The following is an 11,113-nucleotide window of genomic DNA, read 5'->3' as shown; positions in this document are numbered from 1 at the left end:
CTAAAGAAATATGATTTAAATAATTTTAATGTATGAGTACATGTTAAATTCTGAATAAACACTTCATAAAAACTTCTTAAAACAAGGAAATTAACATTAAAGCAGGTGATATTTTAAAACATGTTTTTTTTTTCTCAGTGCTGTTAAAAGTGATCATTTTGCTCCTCGGAAAGTCATGAAGAATATACAATGGAGCATCCCTCAGTCTTTACACGTTGGTCCTCAGCTGGTAATCTGAATATGAAGAGACCAAATGTAAGGGCCAAAAACATTTTAAAAATCATGTCAAATATATTTCAAAGTGTATGACAATTTATTTATTTATAAGGGGTGTTGCAACTCTACCTCCACTCTGTGTGATGTAGCGCACCCAGGGTAAAGCCTGGTACCCGCTTTTTTCAATAATCTTCATATACCGAACCTAGCACAAAAGAGAGAATGTTATAACGTGCTGTGGCAAGACTGCAGTGCATCATAAAAGCAAATAAACTGAATTGAGTCACATCAGCTCCTACATGATCTAACTTGACTGTCAAAAGTCTACTATAACATGCCTAGACGCAAAAGAAAGAGCTGAGTAACAGAGCAGCAGAGTAATACGAAAACCAAACTCTGCAAAAAAAGAGCAAAAGAACAAACATTTTCCATCTCCAGTTTAACTTGATGCCCATGTCCACATAATGCTAGATTACCTCATCATAAACACAATAACCAGTGTTCAAACATACCTGAATGCCAGAGACTGTGAAATAGGGGATTTCAAATTTGACTGTAATGGGTGGTTTCCCCTCTGCTTCATCATTCTCTACACTGGGCAAACCAAAGTGAGCTCTCATAAGAAACTCCTTTCCTCCCTGTATCGACAGATGAACACACAGGCAAATTAATCAAAGAGACAGATAACACTGGTAGTTTTAAAGTGAAGCACTCTGCAGTGAGTTCCTTACAGGGAACGACTTGATAGTCCACACCACCATGTTCTTCTCAGGTACATATTTAGCACTGCCTGTGCTGGTTTTGAACTTGGGTGAATCAGCGTCACTGGGGACCGGGACCCTCACCTCCACATTATTGGCCACGGACTGCTTTTTAAACTGTCCCTTTGCCTAAAAACAGAACAATAAAGAAAGAATAATAATTTTGTCCAATGTGAAACTGTCTCTAAGCAAGGACAGGTTCAGCTGCAGAGTGTGTGAAGGTACATCATCACAAGAACCCTGTTTAAATGATTAATTTAATGAATTGTCATTTATTATACATTTCCAACTTATAGGAAGCACACATGAGAAATAAAGAACAGAAAAAATGTGGCTGATATTGTTGCAATATTTGCCAATATCACCAAAAGATTTTCTAATATCACACAGCTCTCATACCTAAATCTTTTTGGATACTGGGTGTTGTCTAACCAACTGCGGCTTCACAGTAATTGTATGGAACTGAAATTCCAATAGTTCTCTATTTGCCTCAAGGCAAATGTTTTCACAGAACTGAATTTAGGCGTATTGCCATGAGGGAGCCTGAATAAATACACATCACATAGTTTGATTTAAAACCCTACAACAACACATACATGTGCATTTAGGAAAATCTTTGTGTGGATGTGTAAAAATCACATCCACACAAAGGAGGTTTGTTGGTCCTTCAAAGTTTTTGAATGAAATGTGACATAATGTAAAAAAATAAATAAAAATAAAGTAGAAGCACAAGACTTTCCAAAATACCTTAACCATGATCTCAACTCTGCTGTGAGAAAATTTCTCAATGACTGACTCAATCCATATCAGAGGTTTCACCTGTAAGACAAAAATAGTATTTGGTGAAACAAAGTTAGAATTTTCGTATAGCATATCTTTGCATATATAGCAAAGTTGATACTGAAGTGCGTCATACATGCGTATTGATGCGATAGGACATGAGTTCAGACTCTCCATCTGGAGGAATGAAAGAGATTGTCCGATCGCTTTCAAAACGGGAGAGACGGACACACTGATGAAATTTCACGTCCTCCATCACCACCGTCTTCCCCTTATCACCTGAAAAACAACAGCCAAGGCACTTCCTCAGGGTGTTCTGATTTAATAGTTATATGACACATGTGGATATATCGCAGGGTGCATTCATACGTCCAGTGAGCGCAAAAAGAACACGATCATTGAGGCCGAGGCGCAGTTCAGGCATTCCAGACAGCATGGTCTTCAGTTTAATGCTCCCCACAATGTCACTGCTCATTACGCTCCCATTGGCATTTACCTGTTAAAATAATATGGTGTGAATAGAACATTTAACTTTCATTTGATTTATTTTGCCAGTTGCACCAACTATTTAGTAAAGTAAACTAAAACACACTTTAGGGTGTAAACTGGCATGCAAATGTTTTTGGATCCTTAGGTGAAATACTATTTGCATATGAATGGCAAAAGCAGATCATCTGATTTTAAAAATGAAGTGACGCTAAACTGGAAAGACTTTATTTGAAGCCAATAGATTTATTTTAATGTTCTACACTATAAAAAAAAGACCTCAAAAAGCCTTAAAATATATGGGAGTCCTTTGTAATACTAGTGTGTAAAGTACTGGAAGTTTGTCTGTCTTTAGTTCAACTAGTAATAGTAAAATACAGAATCCCTCTCTCACATCTACACTAAACATCCATTTCAAGACAGCTTTACAATATTTTTTTCTGTTTTATTAGCTTAAGAATAACTAATTTAAACAAAAAGTTTCCCCAGGTCACTCCTCACTGACCTCTATAGCAGACCAGACGAGACAAACCAATAAATATCTGAAAAGCTTCGTTTATCTAAGACCAGAGGAATTTGGATTCAGTTTGAAGGAATTTTGATTAATTTTTCAGTAAAAGATAACTGCACTTCATTCTTCATCTTACCAGTACATTGATGGACTCAATGACGTCAATGAAAACCTCATTCTTTTTGTATTTGATGCCCTCTGACCGCCAGGAAACAGCGTTGGTGACAGTGGTGGGGACCTTGCTCTTTGCCACCTCCAGCTTTGCACCTTCCTGGGTTATGTATCTGTAAAACAAAAATCAGTAGACAGTATGATACAAAATCCTTTTGTTCTAGTTATTTTATGTATGAGACCTTTGAATATGCACGAGAGTCTCACTCTTGCAGGATCTTGCTTTCGGTAGTCTGAGGGAAACCAAAGTCCATCAGCTCATCGAGCAGCTCATAAACAACAACAAAATTATCCTGAATGCTCTCCTCTTCCAGCTCTTTGAAGTATTCTGTGAACACCTGTGGAAATCACACAACACATAAATGCAATGTTTGAAAGAATGTGAAGAACCAGGTTTGGACATCATGTCTGAAAACTGTGCTCGTTTGCCAACTTTACCAACTTTCCAAAAGAAAACTGTATTTTTTAATAACTTATTGGAGTTTTAATAAAACACTGCGTATGTCTCACTTACCTCAACTATTTTGTAAAGGAATGAGTAAACGAGCGAGGCGTTTGAGTTCTTATTGGTGGTGGCCACAACTGTAAGTAGTGCAAGTCAAGGATTATGCCAAAATGTCACTGTTGAAGTTGGGAATGTTCAAACCATATACTTCCATATTTAAGTAGAATTTGTACTGGTCTCCCAAAAGTTAAAATGAATTATGCCCCACATCAGCCAAGTATGCTTTAAATTATGTGTATTACAATCCGGGCAAGGATACGGTAAAGATTGCTGTGCTTGATCCACATGAAGTGAACATTGCCGTGGGACAGCACAGGACTGAGCAGCCCTTCCTCTTCATGCTGCATGAGTAAAGGCATAAAGTGGTCGATCTCTGCCATGTCCACGTCGCCTTTGTAGTTACGACAAATCAGCACCTGAGCAGAAAGAACAGAAAAACAAAGTTTGGACACAAGTGGGCTACTATTTTATAACAAAAGTATTTAAGAATTAACTTATCTGTGTTGTTGTTTTTTTTTCAGCTTTACAAAGCTATTTAATTCCCAACAAGTCTGAAGTATCTTTCTGTTGAATTATTGAAACTAATTATTTTACTGAATACATTGTAAGAAAGAATGTATTGATTTGTAATTCATAGAATAACAATGTGCTAAATTGTAACAGAATTTTACAGAGTCCTACATTTGGCCAGTTGTTTGATGTAAGATTTTTTCATACTAATTAATTTCTCACTATCCAAGTTTCACCTCTGTTTTGATGTAGAGCATCTTGCTGCACTTTATGTTTAATTTATTTACTAATCTAACTCTCTTTCGTTTATTGAAGCATGAAAAGTAATTGAGTTGGTCAAGATTAAAAGACCAGAGTATGTACCTAAAAACTGCAAAATGTTAAAATAAATAATAATAACAAAAAACAACAAAGAAAGACAGACCTACAATTTCATAAAATTAAACATGCTGCCTGTTCACAAAATGGCACCATTACTGTTAACAATGACCCAACACGCTGCAGGGAACAGTTTCAAATATGAGCAAAGCTGATACTCATCATAAAACTGTCTCAGCTAAATTTATCAGATCAAATGTTATATACATAGTATTTTCAGCATACAAGAAAAGGAACAGTAAGTCGCTCTGTTATTAAGAGGCGTGTGTCATGTTACATGAAAAAACCGTGATGCCAATGCATCTCCAGTTGCCGAGGGGCAACAGGTGCAGCACGTTAGGTTTTTGACTGAATCCGGAAGTAGCGAGAAACGGCCACTAAATAGATCTGTCGCAAGATTTTCATTAATTTTTAACCACGCCATTAATGTTTTACAGTAAAAGCAACAGCAAAACAGGAGTAATTTTAAGGTAAGCTTTTTAAAATTCGTGCTGAAAACACGAACCTGCAGTAGAAACGACCATTAAATGTAACCAACTTTATCAGTCACAACAGTTATCTTACCTTCCCTTTCAAATCCAACACAAATATTGCGGAGGCAGACATTCTGCTTGGTACACGACTTTACAGATATCAACAAACTCAGAGTAAAGTTCAGTTCGGCCCGTCAGACTTCAGTTTCACCATAAAAACACGGAGAAAAGCATCAGTCCAGTGGGATCACAGATTCCACCGTGGCTTTTTCCTTAAGCTAACGTGACGTGGTCTCGCGCAGGTGAAACATTAACCGCCTCACCTGAGCGGAGGACAACTGGCAGAGGTGGCGGTAACGCTCGTCAAAACCACTAGAGGGCGGCACCGGCACACATATTACACTGGAGGACAAGGTTGCTGCTGACTTCAAGATACCTGGCCCAGGTTTGTCAAGTATCTGATAAATATCTGTCTGTTCAAAGTTGAAAGAAGAATTAGGTTCTAAAACAAAATCACAAGAATAAATATCATGGAGCACTGTTGAATCCTTCGAAAATGGAAAGAGTATCACAAAAATGCAAACTGAAAAGTATGAAGTTAGACATCCCATTTACTGTTTGCCACAAATAATATTGGAGATATAGTGAACAAGTGAAAGAAGGCTTGGATTAAATGACATTCATTGAATGTTTGGGTCTTCATGCAAAAGATTGTGTGTGCTCAACTTAACACTGCACATCACTCTCAGCACATCATCCCCATAGTGAAACATGGTTTTGGGAACATCATTCTGTCTGGATGCTTTTCTTTAGCAGGAACTGGGAACGTAGTGTATTAGTGGATGCAAAAGACTTGAGACATTGGATCGTCATCAAGCAGGACAACAAGTCGATTCAAACTCCAGTCTTTACAATAATGCTCATGTTCATATACTTTCTAAAATCAATTTTTAAAAAGTATAAAATTAATATGATATTATCTATTCAAGGTTTTTGTGTAAATTATGTCCGGCAGCTTTTTCTGTGATATAAGCAATAAACCTCAAAATAATATGAAATGTGAAAAAAACAAAACAACTTTGTGCAACAGTTTTTCGAAACCAGAACAATTTCCTTTTTATGATTCTGATGTTCTTAAAAAGCACATTACACTCAGCCACAATGAGATATATCACTGTACTCCTAGGTCAGTAGCACAAAAACTGACTTCAAAGTTTCAATTTTATGAGAGCCTGACCTGTGGGCTTTGACAAAAACATTCTACCCATATGGTTGGGTTCTTCTTAGGCCATAAACCTCTGTTATACTTTCTGCGTTTATTATACCCCAGATCCTGGCCACTGCTTCTTATCACTGTTGTGTAGAAGAGCAATTACCATGAAATTACACATTCTGACAGGTTTACAATATGTGTGTCTCAAAAAAGACTGTATGGTCCAGCTGGAGTGCAGAGTCTTCCTGTGTCCCACTCCTTTGGTCCATAAGAGTGAGGCTCCTCTTATCAGACCACTCTTTATCTAATGAGTCATACTTTTATCTGGGCTGTAATTGACACAACGCAATGTTGTTCTCATACTGGATACAACCGATAGTATACTAGTCTAAAAAATACTGCGTGGCTTGATTTGTGACTTCATCTCAAAGATGTAAATACTCATTGAATTCGCAGTTAGGGTGTTTTTCTTCACTGAAAAGTCAGTTTGTTACCCTAGTTATTGTCATATGGAAACACATTAATTATGTCTTCATTTCCAGAGAAATAAAGGTGTTAGGCAAACATTTTCTTCGTCTATTTCCTAACTAGACCTAATGTGGCTGCATTTGTATTTGTTTCCAAGTCAAATTCATGTCTGCTGTTGGGGTTTGAACTGTTCTCCTGTTGATGAGTCAATGCAGAATTTTTACAGTTCTCTGGAAGTTTGTTCTAGATTAGAGGAGCATAAAACTGAATTCTACCTCTCCATGTTTGATTCTGACTCTGGGGATGCACTGTAAGCTTAAAACAGAAGACCTGAGCAGTCTGGAAGGTTGATGCAACAGCAACAAATTTTTAATGTAATTCGGTGCATTCTTCAGGTGACAGAAGGCCGACTTTGTAATTGTCTTTATGTGTCTCTGGATGTTTGGGTCTGAGTTCATCACTTCACCCAGACTTTGGGCTGGATTAGTAGTTTATAATCCGACTGTAATAACTGAAACTGCATGCTGCGTCCTGATCATTCCTCTTCAGGTCCAAAAATAATTATTTCAGCTTTGTTTTTACTTTTACTGAGATTATTTTTGGTCTACCATTATATTCTTGTTGTTTATTCCTCATTATGTCCTTTTGACTTTATATTTTCAGACATAGCCTGGTTGCAAAATGGTATGTAAGCAAAGTTTATCAAAGAAGAATAACATGATACATTGATGGTTGAAGTGAAACTTACACATCTCAGCATTTATTGTGTTTAGAAAAACTAGGTTCATAAGTTCATTTCCTGTTTATGAGACAGTGACTGTCTGCAAGATGAGGAACCATTGTTTTTGTGTGTTTTTGCAGCCACACACACCCACCTTATGTCTGTGCAAATGTCATAGACAAGTTTAAATAAGCAAGATAATTTTCTTTGTTAGTTAGAAGTCCAATGACCTACACTCTGCAACTCATAGTACTTCTTGATCAAGTAAAAATACTTGAAATGAACATTTGTGAGTATCTGTCTCTGATTTGATTCGGCTTTGAATGGTTCCTTAATACAAATGTTTCTAACAATTACTTATTTGCACAAAGAGGTCCATCTCTGTGAAGTAAGATTCAAACCAGTCAGGTGTTATTCCAGAAAGTTAGTTTTTCAGTCGCTCCAGTAACATACTATCGTCAACAATGCTGAATGCCGAATGTGGAGATTCTTCTTAGCATCTCTACAAAGCCTTTAACAGAACCCAGAGTAAACGGGAATCATTATAATGTTGTACAGGCACAAGTGTGAAAGGAAGAAACTATGTCCAAGGACTTCTGTGTGAGTGAAAAAGATTTCAGAGAAATTAAACATGTCTTGATAACAGATTGTTTTGGGAGGATTTCCCGTGAAGGTTCTCATGAGCTTTGTGTCCTTCACAGATAAAATAGCCTCAATCTTTAGTTCACAGGGTATTAAATTAAGCAGTTTTTTTTTCTTTTGACAAAACCTATCAGTTGCACATGCTGTTCTCTTGCAGCAGTCACCCACCTGCTGAGATCTCAGGCTGTCCTGATAAGTCCAAACATGGGATCATTGTTACTTCTCATCAGGGCTTTTTGTTACATATTTGGATGTTTAACAATGGAGTATCGGTTCTCCATCATCCATCCTGTCTCCTCCCGCTGTTAATTTTTGAGGACACTCCCCTTTTGCCTACGAATCAGTGGTGTGAGATGCGGCTCCACCCTGCTTTCGCCACCTGACCAATGAGAAACCCAACAATCCTGTGTGTAAATAATCAGGAGAGGATGCAGATTACAGCCTCCAAGCAACAGGTGTCATTTGTCACCTCAGGCTCCCTGATAGGTTTCTTTATCCTCCTGGGCGCTGCCACTGATGGGCAAGTCAGCTTTAAATCTCCCATTCTACTTTAATCTTTAATGAAATACCTATTAACAAAACACAAGGTGCGTGAAACTGTGAATTATATTTAAACATAATCAGATGTGATGGGCGTGGAGTTTTTCCGTGCAGGAATGTTGAACCGGTTTTGGACAGACAGCATTCCATAGCTTTCCAGATGGCTCAACATGTCCCCAAACGAAGCCTGTACTTGAAGACAAACCCGAGCACGTTTTTCACCAATGTCTTTTGTTTAAACACTGCTGTCAACTTTGTAGGTGAAGAGCTCTTTTCATTTGAATGTCACAGCTACTAATGACTCGTGCATTAATGGCGTCCTCAAGAAACCGCTACTTCCACCCCACTCTCCACGTAAAATTTTCTTGAAGAAACCTAGGAATTGTTATTTTTTTATGTTTTCATTACTTAAGTAAAGATTTCACAAGTTCTAATAATAAAAAATAAAAAAAATTGCATTCACTGCAACAAATTCAGTCCAGCCAAGTCTATATATTACACTGGTCTCATGGTCTTTGTTCATTAATCCTATTATTTTAGACACTGAACTAGAGATGATTAAATGTCATTTAGATTCAATTCAAAACACTGAAATAGGAAATGAGTTGGGCAACCAATTGAAAGTTTTGGATCAGATGCCAGCATCATTATTCAGCCGAGTTAAAGGTGTTATGTTCATATTGGACTGATACTGGGCATAATGCAGCAGGACGCCCACCTACAACATTTTCCATCCATCCATCCATTATCTTACCATGCTTATTCCTAAACCTACAATGATTTGACATCCAAATAAGTTTTACGAAATTTGCTCCAACCTACAGCTAGCATGACTCTTCTTTATCCACAGAGTGCTGTCTGCTTTTCAGACTTTTCTTTTGGATAAAGCTTACAGCTATAAACAGAGGGAGTGTACAGCCCAATCCAGGAGAGGAGGAATACAGTCCTTGACTCTGACTCTCTCAAGCCTCATTAGGTTATCTAGTTATGCTATTAGAGATAGCATAAATATCTCTGTAGATAGTTACAGGCTACTGCCTGGAGGACAGGCTGACAATTTTTCATCATGCTCATGCTTTCTTCTTCTGCTACTCTTCAATTTTCTGTTATTTCATTTGTTAACTTCAAAAGTTTATGTGTAACTTAATGCATCATTTGACAACTAAGATCAATTGGAATGTAGGTGTGACAGGATTAAAATAATTTTTGGTAAAGTGTCTTGAGATGACACATTTTGTGAATTGACTATATAAATTGCTTGTGCCACCCTATGAAAGAAATGCACCCTGGGTAGTGAGCCACATTGCCCATAAACTGCCACAGGGCAAAAAACAGTAGATAAACTCACTAAAGTAACTTAATGCAGCATCAATGTCCTTCCTCTGCATTCTCTTTTGTATCTCTAATAATGTGAATTCTGAATTTCAAAATTTAATCAAAGTATATTTCATAACAGAATGACTTCTAGCACAAAAATACTTTACCTTCAAACCGGAAGGGAGCAATAATTTAAATCCCTTTTTGTAATTATTCCAGATTTAGTAGTTCTCCAAAGTCCTCAAATATCTTTCTTATTGCAAATGAACTGATGCTAAACTGTTTTCTTCTTCAGCCACTGCTTTCAGACCACTTAGAGCATGGCTGTTACTGCTAACCACCATCAGACATTAATTATGCAGGAGGTTTATTGAATTAGGGAGCAGGTTTCTCCTGATGCCGGTACATTTCTGACCTCTCTGACAAAACTGATGCTTCATACTTAAATCTTTCAAGGTGGTGTGTCTAAAAAAAAAACCCAGCAACAACAGACGAATTAAAAGTTGTCTAAAAACCTACAGGTTTTAGGGATCACCAATTGACACACCATGATATTTTAAATATTAATCAGATGGACTTTACTGGGAACTACAAAAGCTTGTCATTGTGATTCACAGAATAACTGTGCAAAAGATAACCACATCAACTTAGAAGTGAAAATTAACCTTGTGGAGTGATTGTGCAAACATCTCTCTCTCTGTGCTCCAACCTTGTGAAATGTTAGAGTAACATTGTGTTACTGACAACAGATTATGGTACTTTTGTAATAAATTTTAATCATGGAATTTCCTTTTCCCCTAAATGGATGTACTTAGATAAAGTTTGACTACATTTTTCAGTGTAAGACTGTACACTACTGACAGCAGGTGGAACTATTATATGACCTGATACTATTTGTTTATTTTGGCCAGAGAGAATAAAAATCCCCTTCCAGTGATAGCAGTTCTGCTGTTTGAAAATACAAGAGGGAAAAAAAAAAAGTAAAACCAACCTACCAGCTCACGTTAAAGGGATTTTTGTAAATGGGAGCATACTGGCAGCGATTACAGGCAATCTAAGTTTAAGCTCTTTGTAGACTTCTATTAAGCTTAATGTTAAAATAATTAGCTTTGCCTGGGAAGGATGACCCATTCCTGACTGTTAATCAGCTAGTCCTATTAATTAAAGCAATAGACTGATACTATTAGGACAGACTTAACACACTTCACAATCAGAATGCCTGGAATGACAACGCAGATGGGAGACACTCCCCGATCTGTAGTGAATTATCCTGCGTTGATATAAGTCATTTCCATGGCTCTAAATGAACTTAGAAAACAGACTGATAAACATTCAGGCTCTTTTATTTCAAACAAAATTGAACAAGGTGATGGGAACAAACAAGCCATCAGCTGTGCATCAACCTTACAAACTTCAACATG

The 11,113-nt window shown here is 37.2% G+C and overlaps 1 protein-coding gene across 2 annotated transcripts; it reads right to left on the bottom strand.

Moving 5' to 3' along the window:
- Nucleotides 1-11: 11 nt before the first annotated feature.
- On the bottom strand, nucleotides 12-5,108 carry ap1m2 (adaptor related protein complex 1 subunit mu 2). Of its 2 annotated transcripts, none has more exons than XM_007551587.2 (12): nucleotides 4,883-5,108; nucleotides 3,690-3,846; nucleotides 3,440-3,507; nucleotides 3,133-3,263; nucleotides 2,891-3,038; nucleotides 2,127-2,253; nucleotides 1,894-2,036; nucleotides 1,725-1,796; nucleotides 948-1,106; nucleotides 729-854; nucleotides 346-421; nucleotides 12-234 (listed from the first exon to the last, which is right to left on the bottom strand). In XM_007551587.2, exons 1-12 carry the CDS (start codon nucleotides 4,922-4,924, stop codon nucleotides 209-211), a joined length of 1,275 nt encoding a protein of 424 aa, XP_007551649.1. In that variant the 5' UTR covers nucleotides 4,925-5,108; the 3' UTR covers nucleotides 12-208. The 2 variants fall into 2 exon arrangements, with proteins under 2 accessions (XP_007551649.1, XP_016526705.1); XM_016671219.1 differs by lacking the exon at nucleotides 4,883-5,108 and adding an exon at nucleotides 4,481-4,591.
- Nucleotides 5,109-11,113: the final 6,005 nt, after the last annotated feature.

The sequence above is a fragment of the Poecilia formosa genome, unplaced genomic scaffold, assembly GCF_000485575.1.
Source record: "Poecilia formosa unplaced genomic scaffold, Poecilia_formosa-5.1.2 Scaffold43, whole genome shotgun sequence".
Classification (NCBI taxonomy): domain Eukaryota; kingdom Metazoa; phylum Chordata; class Actinopteri; order Cyprinodontiformes; family Poeciliidae; genus Poecilia; species Poecilia formosa.
The sequence above is the reverse complement of the archived record's forward strand: the minus strand, read 5'-3'. Positions and strand labels throughout refer to the sequence as shown.